Genomic DNA, 13948 nt, shown 5'->3' on the forward strand with positions numbered 1-13948 from the left:
CGATTAGATTAGATCGCCAAGATGATCGACACAAGGAATCCCGTTCCAGCGAATGAGCACGAAGCTGATACAGAATAATTAGAGATCTGAATCTTAATCGTTGGCTGCATTCACGATCCTACAGGACATGTTTATTGTTATTATCGTTTCTACTCATAATGGGGTGGTTTCTACGACTAGGGGCCCTTCAAGTTTCCCTCTCATCCGTCCGTCGGACCCGGAGTAGGGTGGTACTGGTCACATCACCACTCCCTCGAACAAATTAAGAAGGTAACAGTATTGCGGGTTGATACTTGGTAGTGATTAATATTTACCAATGGTCGCAGACACAAAACGTCTTAATTCATTGTTGGTGCATGGATTCGGATCACTTGCTTGAAATGCCCATCCATGGTTGGTGAACTTGGTGTAGCTTCTTATCTATTCACGTAGGTACCTAACGAGATGATTTAGTTGTGTATCACCCCCTCTCTCAGACTTGGTAGATACCTAGATAAAAACCCATTTCACTGTTGCAATAACCTCGAGATAAAATTCAACAATTCATTATCTATACAAGCTATTCACTTTCAACTATTTCGGACACCTTGCACATCAAGACGCCCCAATTCCCCCCGCTCGCTCGCCTAGTTTCAAGGTACGTTAGTTAGATACGAGTAGGTTGTCTACAAGTACCTCGAGTACTGTTCATAGATACATACGTACGTCATTGACGCCCGCTTGCACACCGCCCACCATTTTCTTGGGTGATTAATACCTGTACTGATGTCGAATCAAATCGAATCAAATCAGATCACACCTTTCCTTTCCTTACTCGTTATACTAACTACCATTTATAGTTCCCCCCTTGGCCCTGGGACTCGGAGTGATTAATTAAATACTCGCTTGTCCCCAGAAAAACAAACTCCAGGAAATTCCAGCCACACCAAAGCACCGACAGCACGGGCGACATCCTCAATCGCTTCGCAGAGCCACATGGAAAACCTCTCCCTCTCTCGCACACACAGCGCAGAGAACTCGCGATCATGGACCTCCCAACACCCACTTGCCTCTTCAGCCAGCGGTTCCACTCCGGCAAGTCGCAAGGCTCGGTCGTCGGAGCCGGAAACAGGTGGCTCCAACGTCGAACGAGCCAGCGTTAGCCTACCACCAAGAGTCAGGCAGTATCCCGCTAGACGTCCCTCTAAAACAGAGAGTCTTTTCGACACCATCACTGCCCTGAGAGGCGGCTCTGCCATTGACGAAGAATTTGACTCCACCACTCCCACCCTCGAATCCCTACGTTCCGAGGCCCATCCCTCCGCAAAGACCCACGCCACCCCAGACTCCTCAGGCCGCACAAGGTCGGACGCAGATGTCGAGTCCAATCGCATGTCATTTTCCTCTCTGTATTCACTAGGATCTGCCATAATGAACAACGCTAGGGGATTGAGCGGTCCCAGTTCGGTCGCGGAATCAGAGCCAGAGGGTATTTCTACAAGTACTACTTCCCTTTCATCTATTGTTCCGCTGCATCCATGCGAAGCATTGAATACTGACACCAGCTCAGGCAAAGACTTAGGCAAGACTGATGGCCCTTCGCAAGGCACAACGACTGCCGCATCTTCTCTCTCGGTCACAACCTCGAGCCACAATGGCAGTCTCGCTCCAAACGTATCTCCTACCCAGCTCCTCTTCCCTCCTGGTAGCAAAGAAAGCACCATCCATTCCCCGCAGATTGCTACAAGCCCCACAACGAACAGCAACAACAACAATTCCACCACCACTACTTCTTCTCAGGCTCAAGCCGGTCAACCAGCTGCTCGTGCCGACAACACACACGCTAGGCGCTCGCGGAGTCGGACAACGGCACAAAGACGGATCAGTGGAAGTACTGCCGCAAGTAGTCCTGCGAGCAGGGACTTCCGCGAACCAAGGAAGCCAACGAAGGGAATAATTGGTGTTTGTGCCCTCGAGTCTAAAGCTCGAAGTAAGCCAGCACGCAACATCTTTGGCAAACTTGTAGACGAATTCGAGGTCAAGATCTTTGGAGACAAGATCATCCTGGACGAAGCCGTTGAAAATTGGCCAGTCTGCGACTTTCTGATCTCCTTCTTCTCCGATGGCTTCCCTCTAGACAAGGCCATTGCTTACGCGCGCTTGCGGAAGCCATTCTGTGTCAATGACCTACCAATGCAACAAGTTCTCTGGGATCGACGTCTGTGTCTGCAAATTCTAGATCAGCTGAAAGTGCCCACGCCGGACAGAGTGGAAGTCAGTCGAGATGGAGGCCCCAAGCTGGCCTCCCCTGAATTTGCCAAAATCCTGCACGACCGAACGGGCATCACCTTACCTGGAGCTTCTGACGGTACTGGTGGAGGTGTTGCGCCACCGCAACAAGTCGAAATGTTGGACGATAATAACGCTATTCGTGTCGACGGTGTCGTGCTGACCAAGCCATTCGTGGAGAAGCCCGTGAGCGGTGAGGATCATAACATCAACATCTACTTTCACAAGGCAGATGGTGGAGGTGGCAGGCGATTGTTTCGAAAGGTCAACAATAAGAGCTCGGAGAAAGATGATACCCTGGATGTCCCACGATCTATCACTGATCCCACGAGCAGCTACATATACGAGCAGTTCCTGCAAGTCGAAAATGCCGAAGATGTTAAGGCCTACACCGTTGGACCCAACTTTTGCCACGCAGAGACAAGAAAATCTCCTGTCGTGGATGGACTTGTTAAGCGCAACCCCAGCGGGAAAGAAGTCCGTTACGTTACGAAATTGAGCGATGCTGAGGCGTCAATGGCCTCGAGAATATCCGAAGGGTTCGGACAGCGCGTGTGTGGATTTGACCTGCTCCGTTGTGGTGATCGTAGCTACGTGATTGACGTCAACGGTTGGAGTTTTGTCAAGGATAATGGTGATTATTACGACAAAGCCGCGCAGATTCTCAAGGAGATGTTCGAGAAGGAAATCCAGCGCAAACAGCGCAAGAGCACCTCATCGGCTGTTGTGGACGACGTCATTGACATGCCGGAGAAGCACTCTTCTGAATCGTCACGGAAGAACACAGGTAGCCACCGACAGGCACTGAAAGGTATCTTCAAATCACCCAGCATGTCAAAACTCGCAGGCCATCATCCACACATTCGATCAGGCCATAATTCAGGGAATGCAACGTCCTCGCCGGAGGGCTCAATCAGCAATACTCCGATTACTGCCAGTCCTAGTTTCGAGAAATCATATGGGAATAATGTGACAAGTGCTCCGAGTATCCCAAGGTCAGAGCCGGATCTAGTATTACCTCCTGCCATCCAAGAGGATGATCAGCAATCAGAGATTCAACATTCGCAGTCGGATGATCAGGTCAACGTACCGCCGCCAGCCTCCAAAGCGCAGTGGAAGCTCAAAGGAGTTGTGTCCGTCATTCGACACGCAGATCGCACACCGAAGCAAAAGTTCAAATACACTTTTCACACAAAACCTTTCGTCGATCTGCTCAAAGGCCATGATCAAGAGGTTCTGCTGATTGGAGAAGCTGCCCTGCAGAGTGTTAGCAACGCGGTCAAGGTTGCTATCAAAGAAGGCGTGGAAGACCCAAAGAAATTGCGTGAGCTACGGATTGTTCTTAGTAAGAAAGGAAGCTGGCCGGGCACCAAAGTCCAAATCAAGCCAATGTTCCGGAAGAGGAGGAAAGAGGAGATGCTCCCAGGACAGGAAGTTGAGGACTCCCCGGACAGACAAAGGTCGAACTCTACGGTTGATCCGGCAGACATCAATTTGGCCCAGAAGAGAAGTGATTCCATGTCAGGTGTCACGATGTCCCGTATTTCGGCGGCTGAGAACAACTTGATTCTGGACAAATTGCAGTTGATTATCAAATGGGGCGGAGAACCCACCCATTCTGCTCGCCATCAAGCCCAAGACATGGCAACCAACTTCCGCAACGATCTGCTGCTGATGAACAGAGATGTTCTCGACGATGTGTCGATCTTCAGCAGCTCCGAGCGGCGTGTTACTACGAGTGCTCAGATCTTTGCAGCCAAGTTTCTTGATAGAGATCACTTCCCCGACGAGAATATCTCGATCCGGAAGGACCTTCTTGATGATTCGAACGCTGCCAAGGATGTCATGGACAAAGTAAAGAAGAAGCTTAAGACTCTTCTTCGGGAAGGCGACAAAGCCCCTCCCCAATTTGTCTGGCCCAAGGACACTCCTGAGCCCGCCGTTGTTGGCAGACAGGTTGTTGAACTGATGAGGTTCCACCAGCGAGTTATGAACTATAACTTTAAAAAGATCGAATCCGGTGCAGTCTCATCCCTACACGCTATTGCAAGCCCTTCTAATGATTCATCAAATTCAGGACAACCGCAGGCTTCATCAATCGACAATATCCAGAAGCGTTGGTGTATTAGTGGCGAGGGGCCCGAGCTCTTTAGAGAGCGCTGGGAGAAGCTCTTCAAGGAGTTCGGCGATGCTGAAAAGGTAGACCCAAGCAAGATTTCGGAACTTTATGATACGATGAAGTTTGACGCACTCCACAACCGACCTTTCCTTGAATGGGTATTCACGCCTGATCAAAATTTTCTCGACGAAGAAGCAGTATCGGAGAATGTATCGAGGCAGCCATCGGTGGACAGTCAAATGAAACGGCCCATGCCTGCCGAGCAGATCAAGAACGAGACGAGAGACATGCCAGCCGAAAAGCTAGTCGAAAAGGGACCGGAGAAAGCTCCCGAACGTGTCAACATTGCACAGCGCATGGGCTTCAGGAGGAAATCCGAGATTGCCATTAAGCCTGCTGAGATTCCTAGCTATCCGCATGAATCGTACTTCAAGCTCTTCACCGGAGCAACCAGCAGCGCAGGGAACAAAGCCCAAGTTGATGCACGACTGGTTAAGCTTCGCGAGATGTATCATCTTTGCAAAGTCCTCTTCGATTACATCGGCCCTCAGGAGTATGGAATTGAAAGCGAAGAAAAGCTCGAAATTGGTCTGCTCACGTCTCTTCCACTTTTGAAGGAGATCGTAGAAGATCTTGAGGAGCTGCAGGCTTCGGATGCGCCAAAGTGCTTCTTCTATTTCACCAAGGAATCCCACATCTATACTCTACTCAATTGCATTCTCGAGGGCGGCATCAACACGAAGATCGAGCGCAATGCCATCCCCGAGCTTGATTACCTATCTCAGATCGGATTCGAACTGTATGAATCCGAGAACACGACTACTGACAACTCGCCACACACTTTTAACTATAGCATTCGCATCACGCTCTCGCCAGGATGCCATGCGTTTGCACCCCTTGATATGTACGTTCCTTCTTCCCCTCCTGCACAGGAATGAATCTTTACTGACTATCTAGACAACTCGACTCCCGCCACATGATCGGCTTCTCCCCACGACGCAGCCTCACCGCCCACCACGATTGGAAGGAAGTCCTCGAGACCCTTCGTGCGAAGTTCCACACGTATGTCATTAACCTCCCCCGATGTCTCGTACGTCCTTCTAATCCTCCCTCCCAGTGTGAAACTCCCCAAATCGTTCGTCGCCATCAATCTCAGCGAAAAGATGCCCGACGTCTTCGGTCTCGACCAGGAGCGGGAGAAAGATGCAGCCGCCGCCGCAGCGTCAAAAGCCGCGCAGGACAGTTTCGAAACGCCGTTGCCGAGTCCTGGCATTGACAGCAACAACAACAACGCCACGAAGCAGTTAGCTTCGGATGTACAGAGCAAGCCCATGGAAGATGTACAGGAATAGACTAGACAGTCAGCGCCGATTATGTTTCATGCATAGCATGTTATCAAGCTTCGTATATACTTAGCGGTGGATAGGCAGGTTGTGCCATGACGAGAAGTGGATAGAGAATTCCTAGAGACGTAGACATACGCTTGAATAGATCAATGCCTGTATCGATCCAACGATGTTTCCCTTTCACCCCAATTTGAAGTCGCTCGCCCCTGTCAGACGTTGCAGGTAAGAAGGACGTTGGTATCCGAGTGAGTTGTAGGCCACGAGGTACCCAGGGAGAATGAGAAGTGTGCAACATATTAAATCAAACAACTTATGAAGTCAATTCCGTTTTTTCAAGGAGGCTTTGAGTTTTGAATTAGAATTTTTTGTGCTTGCACTGAGGAGATATGTTATATATTAGTCTACTGGCGTTTTGGGTATTGGCATGGGGTCGAGAGGTGCGCCATCACCGCGTCCAATGGTCTCGAATGGGACGTCCACTGCCACCCCGTCTAAGTGTTGCAGAACGGGACGTCCACTGCCACCCCGTCTAAGTGTTGCAGAACGGGACGTCCACTGCCACTCCGTCTAAGTGTTGCAGAACGGGACGTCCACCGCCACCGCGTCCAATGGTGTTGCAGAACGGGACGTCCGTGTCTGTAGAATAGTCAGACAACGCCTAATATGTACATATCGTGGTCAAAACGCCTCATATGTCACGTTGTGACCGGCCTGAAGAGGTGCTTGCTTTCTGTAAGGTACCTAACCCGTCTATGAGGGTTTCTAGGTTGCGGAGAAAGGGATTGGGTTGGTGGATTTGTCCCTACAATTGTGATCGAATTGACTGGAACTCGGATACCAATAATAGTTATCAGAACTGGCTGGATAGTTATAGGATTTGGCTGGATAGTTATGGACTTGGCTGGACAGGTAGTTATAGGATTTGGCAGGATAAGTTATCAGAATCGGTTGGATTTACACTTGCAATAGGAATCAATAACAATCGAATGGTATAGTTAGTGCATTTGATCCTATGAGCATACTCCCATTATTGTCGAAATTTGAGTACCTAGGTCCATATCATCTGTAGACAATAAATGTACTGCTAATAGTCATATGACACACGGAGCTATCTATTGTATGTCGACATCGGAGAAGCCCCACCACCACCGACTGAGCTCCGCAACTTGAAGAAACCGACCGCGGCTGTGCCTCACAGCCGCGCCCCCCCACCAACCACCATCGACCTCCCACCCAAAGCATCGTCACCGCAACCATGTTCACAGGCCTCGTTGAGATAATAGGCAGTAAGTACCCCCTGATTCCCAGATCCTCGACACACTTCACATCAGATCATTGACATAATTCCCCAGCCGTCACCGCCCTCGAGCAACTCGACGAGTCCTCCTCCGGAGGCGGCGGCACGTCCCTGACGATCGGGCACGCGCAGGACATTCTCGGCGATGCGAACCTGGGCGACAGTATAAGTGTCAATGGTATGTATATATACCCATCCAGCTACCCCTATTCACGGTTCTTACTCGCGATGCACAGGAACATGCCTCACGGTGACCGAGTTCGACAAGACGTCCTTCAAAGTTGGCGTCGCGCCCGAGACGCTGCGGCGCACGAACCTGGGCGACTTGAAGCAGGGCTCGAAGGTCAATCTTGAGCGTGCGGTGTCGGCGTCTACGCGCATGGGCGGGCATATGGTTCAAGGTAGGTGTCTCGGGCGGTGGTTTTTATAATTCAGGTGGTGGTTGTCGAGTCGGGCAGAGCATGTGCTGATGGTGTTTGATAGGGCATGTTGATACGATAGCGAGCATAGAGTCCGTTACACCGGATGGGAATGCGCTCACGTTCCGGTTCAAGCCACGGGACCCCGCTGTGTTGCGGTACATTGTCGAGAAGGGGTTCATAACAGTGGATGGGGCGAGTTTGACGGTCACGAAGGTCGAGGATGGTCCCCAGGGGTGGTGGGAGGTCATGTTGATTGCGTATACGCAAGAGAAGGTCGTCACGGCGGCTAAGAAGCCAGGGGAGCATGTCAACGTCGAGGTCGATCAGGTTGGCAAGTATGTGGAGAAGAGTGTCACTGGGTACTTCGAGGGCACGGCGAACGGAGAGTTTGCCATACTCGAGAAAATGGTCTCGAGGCTTGTGGATGAGAAGCTCGAGGCATTGGGCAAATAAGATGGAAGATATGGAAATGGTAGCCGGCATACGGCACCGTTTGATATACACTTACCTGAAGCAACTTAAGTTCGTCGGATAACAAGGCAAGGCTTGCCGAGATCTTGAAGAGTTTTGGCAGGAGACGCAAACAATGAAGTCTGGGGGCTACAAACCTGACCATAGAGAAAGCCCAAAGAGATGGAGTATCAGGGTGTTGGCGATTCGGGGATGAATGCCTAGTGGATGGGTGTGGTGGCTCGTGAATGAAGAAGTGAGGCGCAGCCCTCCCTCCCTGTCTGGCTCCCTACATCCAGCAAACGCCATATAAACTCAAATCTATCCACGCTCAATGTTTGTTTGCTTTGACTTTTGCTTCTCTCCTTATTCCGTTTTGCTGTCTATTTTTCGAAACTATCTGCTACTGTCATACCATGATCTATATCGGGCCTTCGTTTAGCATATGCCGAGTATGGAGGTTGCTGCCTGGGAGCATATGCACCTTTCCCTCATCTTGCATACTCGACCCGACTGACCGACTGAACTGACATGCAAGAAAGGAATGTTGCTCGAATCAGAACTTGAGACGTTTCCCATCTCACCACTCCACTTGGCCACTGTACAAGAACAAACGCAACACGAGCATACGACTCGATCAGGCAGACATGTCTGTTAATTAAGAAGCCAAATGCTCGACGCCGCCAAAGGCAGCAACTATTCTTGGTGGATCCAGACGAATTAACTATTGTATCGAATATGCGATGATCTCTGGTCTGTTCAAGGCCCTGGTCTGGCCCTACGGCTCTTCGTCGCTGGAATCGGATCAGCACCTAATCTTTTGCGCCGCACGGGAAAAGCCATCGTCCACGCCATGCCACCATTGCCGCAAATTGCTCGGTCCACGACATGCACGAGGGTCAGAAAGAGTCGGAATTCAGGATTCAATGCAGAAAAAATTGATCAAGGACAAGGACGAGACGATGCGGGAAGAGTAAAAGCTTTGTAAAGGGTGGGGGCCAAAACGAAAGATCAATGATCGAAGATGCCCAAAAAAGGAGGAGAATATTAATAAGTTACGCACGAAGCGAAGGGACAGAAGAGGAGACAAGACAGCAGAGAGTAGGAATTGGGAACTGGAGAGTGGAAAACGGATGCTAATAGAAGTGGAGAGGCTGCGGCTAAGATGAGGATGCAGCGAGAAAGTGTAGGGAGGTTTTAGGTTCGGGCATAATTTATCTATTGGCCTGCTGCTGTTGTTGCTGCTGCACTCCTCAGTCCTCACACCTCACCACTTCTTCCCTCCGCACGCACCTTTGATCCTCGACCACGTCAAGGGCACGTTACCCTACATAGACTCCTCCGTCCGTTTTTCAGCCTTGTCGCCTCGTCAAACTTTTTTTCTCCTCATCGACCTCTCTTCCCCCAATCTCGCCTTTTCTTTTCTTTTATCAGACGGTTTCATCTTCCTGCCCAACACTTCGGAGGATGCGACTCGCCATTTTCCTTACCCCTCGCTAAGACGATTCGCGAATCAGATACGCGCAACTCCACCATGGACTGGAGACTGCTCGACTACGCCAAAGCCGCCGAGGACGTGGCTTCCGGGCTCTATGTCTTCAAGGATGAGGTTCCTCAGTATGCCAAAGAGATCACGGGAGACATGGCCGAGCTGTGGGCTATCTCCAATGCTCTCCACACCCTCGATGAGGGGCTGGCCTTGTCCAGCTATGGCAGATGGTCAGGCCGCATTCTGAGAGACCTCGAACCTTTGCTCCGGAGTCTGTCTTACACGCTGGACGATATCCGTGATATGTTCAGTAGATCAAAGAAGTCAGCTCCACTTCCTGGAGCCTTCCCCGGAACTCCTCCGTATCCCCGTATTTGGTCCAAGGCATGTGACAACTTTGAGGCTGAAGGTATCAACCTGCCATTGCGGCTGCAATACTACCGCGGCTATCTCCAAGGATTGTATGACATCCTGAAAGGGTAAGATTGTGTAGTCCTCTTATGCTCTCTGGTCAATTCTGATCGTGCATAGTGCACCGAACGATGACGAGGTGGACCAAATCAGGCCAAAGCTTCATCGTCTGCTTAGAAGACAAGAACCAAAACCCGCTGAAGCTCCACCACCTCCACCACCTCCACCGCCGCCACCTCCTCCTCCCGTAGAGACATATTTCAGCAGACTGAACATTGGAGATCCTAGTCCCTATGGTATGGCCCCCCTATTCTTTCTATTTCTACTCCATGTGTCTATGTGACGGCCTATGACGTATCCTCCTACAAGATCCAGAACTTAGTATTCATATAATTCTGCCTTGATACCTTTTCAATAATTATCAGCCCTATTAACCAAACTGTAGGGCATGCACAAACGCCTATGCCGAATCCTCCATCACAGCCTCGACCAAAGATTCATAAAAATCCAACCTATCCTTCAGCATATGGTGGACACTACGATGTCCACCCAACCGCACATCCACCACCTCCTCCTCCACCACCACCGCCGCCGCCGCCGCCTCCTCCTCCACCTCCACCTCCACAGCATCAGGGCCAGCCGATGTACTCTCATGTTCCAGCTGGCCATATGTATCCACCACCTCCTCCTCCCCCTCCCCCTCCGCCGCCTCCACCACCACCACCGCCACCTCAGGTTGTGTACAGTCACGTCCCGGCCCCTCCAAAACCGCACCAGATTCCACCGCCCCCTCAGCCAAAGCATTCCAAGCGTCATTCTCGAGTCTCTACGCCGGTTTACGGAGAAATTCCTTACGTTCCCCCTGCTGCCCCTGAGGTCCCACAGTCGCCCACGTACTCCACGGCCTCGTCTCAGACGTACTCATCCCATTCCAATGATTCGGGGGGCCCAGTCGCGCATTGGTCCATGAAGATCTTCAACGGTCGCCACGGCAGCACTCCCTTCCAGATCCTCGGCGAGCAGACGAAATGCCTAGGACGAGACCAGCCGCAATCGATCGAACGCCTCGACGCTGAAGGCTTCATCAAAGTGCTCGAGCTGCCTTTCGAAGCCACCAACGTCTGGGTCCGCCTCTACTGGCGCCCCGATGATTCCCGTGCGCGCATCCTCTTCCTCACCATGGACTCCGCGGCCCGCAAATTCAGGTACTGCTTCCCGCTCACCGGCCTGAAGGTCCTCCGCACGGAATCCTGCCTCCAGCTCTGCCGCGTCAACCGCGACGACGGCAACCTCGACCTCTGGGCGAACCTCCGCTTCATGATCTACGAGCGCATGGTGCTCTTCTACTGCACCCTCGTCGCCATGAAGTCCCAGGATGAAACGAGCACCGCGGAAGGCCTCGAGGACTTCTTCCAGCCGGGCGAGAAGCAAGAGTACGGCGGCGAGATCCAGGACGGCCACATGCTACATGCATTCCGCATCTTCCGCGACCGCGACTCCGGCGGCGTGAGGTTCGAGGTCACCCCTCGGAGGGGCAAGATGAAGACGATTCCTATCTGGACCGCTTTCGTCACGCAGTATATCGGGAATATGAAGTGGATGAAGCTCGTGGGCGACGCGACCATCCAGTTCCGCGACCTACATCCGTATGTATTTTGTGACGGGTATAGGCCTCCTCAGGGCCGGTCGGGCAAGTATCAGCTGCAGTTCACTTCGAGGGAAGGTATGTTTGACGTCCCATCCCCTCTACCATCCCCAATTGACCTCACGAACTAATTTATATCTACGTTAGACGCCTTATACTTCATGGAAACATTCCACAACATCCGAACACGATAGTCAAGCGTCGTCAGTGGCACCGTGACTCCCCTCCCACATTGTGCAATTTATGGTGGCCAGGGAGAACTCCGAAAAAAGAAAAGAGGATAAAGAGCAGAATGATTCTAGGTAGTCAACGAAAACGAAATAATGATAACGACCACACGACCAGTATGATGACTCGCAAATCTTCATTTTTCGTTATTTGTCTTGGAGGGCGGCCTGTGCTAAATGACAATACCCCTCTCCTTTGCTTTTTGATTTTTTGCCGTTTTGTGCGTTAAGTTTTGTCGTGCGAAAATTGAACATCTTCTCTCCGTCTTTGGTTTGTTCTGTTGGCTAGCTTTTTTTGGTTTTGGACTTGGGAGGAAATAGGGACAAAATATCATCAGGCAGTTTTTATCATCTCGACTTTCTTTTCATATTGACAACTGTTCTAGCTCGTACAACATGAATCTATCTAACTATCTACAACATTGGACTCGACTATGTTTACAGCTAGCTTATGATACAACAGTTAGTTTTTCTCTTTGATTCGGACTCATCCAAGATCGGATGACCGTCTTCCTCACGCCTTTCACCAGACTTCGCAGTCCGGCTCCTAGGCCTTCGACGAAATCTTCCAACATCTCGCGGACTTCAAGACTGCCATCGTCGTATCTAGGCATGTGCAGTACACCCGGATTGGAGCTGACAGGAGGCCAGAGCCCCATACTGTCGAAAGTGACGTACGGATTCGGTTTCCACTCTGCCCTCTCCGTTCTCGTCCCCTCTCCAGAACCTCCCTGGTATCCCCCAGACCCCCCTCCACCTTTCCCAATCGCAGACCTAGTCTTCAACCCCCCAATTCCATTACCAGGAACCCTCCTCCCCCGTCTCCCACCCTCCCTCGACTTCAACCTCAAAACCCCCGGATTCGCCACCACAGCCCTAAGACCATCCATCCCTTCAAACGTGACCCCCGGATTCGGCTTCCATTCGCTCCTCTCCCTCGCCCTTCTCTCCTCCTCGCCCCTCTGCCGCTCCCTCTCGTACGAAAAATGCTCCCATTCGCCTCCCCAGCGTCTCTGCTTCTTCTCGCTAACAACAAACGACGCCTCATCTCCCGACTCCCAACTCTTGTGCCGAGGATCCACGAAATGGTGACGTACATCCGTTTGTGTTGCCCCTCCAGAGGAAACCCTGTGACCCGCAGCGTTCCCCATCCACTGGACCGTCGCGTTCGTGACTACTGGCGCGCACGCAGCCGCCTTGGAGTGTCCAACTGCACCCCTGCCACCCCTGCCACCCCTGCTTGTAGTGAATGCCGACATGCTTCGAGGTGCAAACGACATGCGGACGTCTGAGTGCGCGCGGGTGCGAACGTCTGGGGCGTTTGTGTCGGTCGCGGGGTGCCGGTGCTGACCATGCTGGAGGCGGTGGCCGGCGGTGGGGGGGTGTGGGTGTAGCAGGAGTTTCTGTTTGATGGTTGGGTGCGTGATTGTTATTTTGGGGATTTGGAGGTATTGGGATGGGTTGGGGGTGCTTGGGGACGTCTGCGGTGGCGTTGGCTTTTGCGGTTGGGGTTGGGGGGTCGCGTTGGGATGGGGGTGGGTGGTTGTTGTGGTGGCGATGTTGGTGGTGTTTGTAGTAGTTGACACGACTGGTATTGCCATGGTGGGTTCTTGCGAAGGGCAGGTAGGGGCTCAACGGGATTTGGATGGGATTTTTTTGTTACTTTTGGGAAAGTGATAACTTCGATCTGGGTGTGCGCGACTTCTGAAAGTGTAGAAGTGTTTGGGAAGGAAGTTTGATCTCGGGTAGATTAGATTTATCACTTTTTATATGCGTTGCAGAGAGGCATGTTGGCTGCCTATGTAGGGACATAGTGTCTGCACAATGCAGTTGTAAGTTTCTTTGTGTGTGGGCAGTAGGCTGGCGGAAAATAGTCGAGCGCTTTGTATAGGTATTCTCGAAGGCGATGCATGGTTCGAGGATCTGAGACAGGAAATCGAGGGAAAATTAAGAAGATGCACGTTGTAGTGGAGCATCGCTACTGAATTTCGACATGGTCTAAGGTACTATGAGTGAATACGGTAGTTTGTCAACGATGTTGATATTCTAGGGTACCCAAATCGACACTGTACGCTCAGAATGTCCTTCCCGTCACCAACACTGAGATATATTTAACTACACGCAACAGTTATCTACTTAGCTTCCATATCGATGTCATATCTACATTACTACCATACGGACATGATGATTTTCGGTATCACTGAGTACCCAGCCAGACATTGTTCGTTGGGAACGTCCCTCATACTACTGACGTATTTTCCATTATTCACAAAT

General features: G+C 51.3%; 4 protein-coding genes across 4 annotated transcripts; 3 read left to right on the forward strand and 1 right to left on the reverse strand.

The window, feature by feature from the left end:
- Positions 1–736: 736 nt before the first annotated feature.
- BU24DRAFT_448066 (uncharacterized protein) lies at positions 737–5896 on the forward strand. Its single transcript, XM_033530860.1, has 4 exons — positions 737–1480; positions 1550–5291; positions 5345–5449; positions 5505–5896. The coding sequence occupies exons 1-4, from the start codon at positions 976–978 to the stop codon at positions 5737–5739; spliced, it is 4587 nt and encodes a 1528-aa protein (XP_033387948.1). The 5' UTR covers positions 737–975; the 3' UTR covers positions 5740–5896.
- Positions 5897–6827: 931 nt separating this feature from the next.
- Positions 6828–8244, forward strand: BU24DRAFT_123685 (Lumazine-binding protein). The gene is made up of 4 exons (XM_033520920.1): positions 6828–7019; positions 7086–7208; positions 7267–7431; positions 7514–8244. Exons 1-4 carry the CDS (start codon positions 6989–6991, stop codon positions 7903–7905), a joined length of 711 nt encoding a protein of 236 aa, XP_033387949.1. The 5' UTR covers positions 6828–6988; the 3' UTR covers positions 7906–8244.
- Positions 8245–9158: 914 nt separating this feature from the next.
- BU24DRAFT_123687 (uncharacterized protein) lies at positions 9159–11744 on the forward strand. Its single transcript, XM_033520921.1, has 4 exons — positions 9159–9870; positions 9923–10098; positions 10248–11525; positions 11595–11744. The coding sequence occupies exons 1-4, from the start codon at positions 9437–9439 to the stop codon at positions 11639–11641; spliced, it is 1935 nt and encodes a 644-aa protein (XP_033387950.1). The 5' UTR covers positions 9159–9436; the 3' UTR covers positions 11642–11744.
- Positions 11745–12123: 379 nt separating this feature from the next.
- BU24DRAFT_459265 (uncharacterized protein) lies at positions 12124–13275 on the reverse strand (the record flags this gene model as incomplete). Its single annotated transcript, XM_033531712.1, has 1 exon — positions 12124–13275. One exon carries the CDS (start codon positions 13273–13275, stop codon positions 12124–12126), a length of 1152 nt encoding a protein of 383 aa, XP_033387951.1.
- Between the last annotated feature and the right edge of the window lie 673 nt (positions 13276–13948).

This window comes from Aaosphaeria arxii, assembly GCF_010015735.1.
Source record: "Aaosphaeria arxii CBS 175.79 unplaced genomic scaffold BU24scaffold_2, whole genome shotgun sequence".
Taxonomy (NCBI): domain Eukaryota; kingdom Fungi; phylum Ascomycota; class Dothideomycetes; order Pleosporales; genus Aaosphaeria; species Aaosphaeria arxii.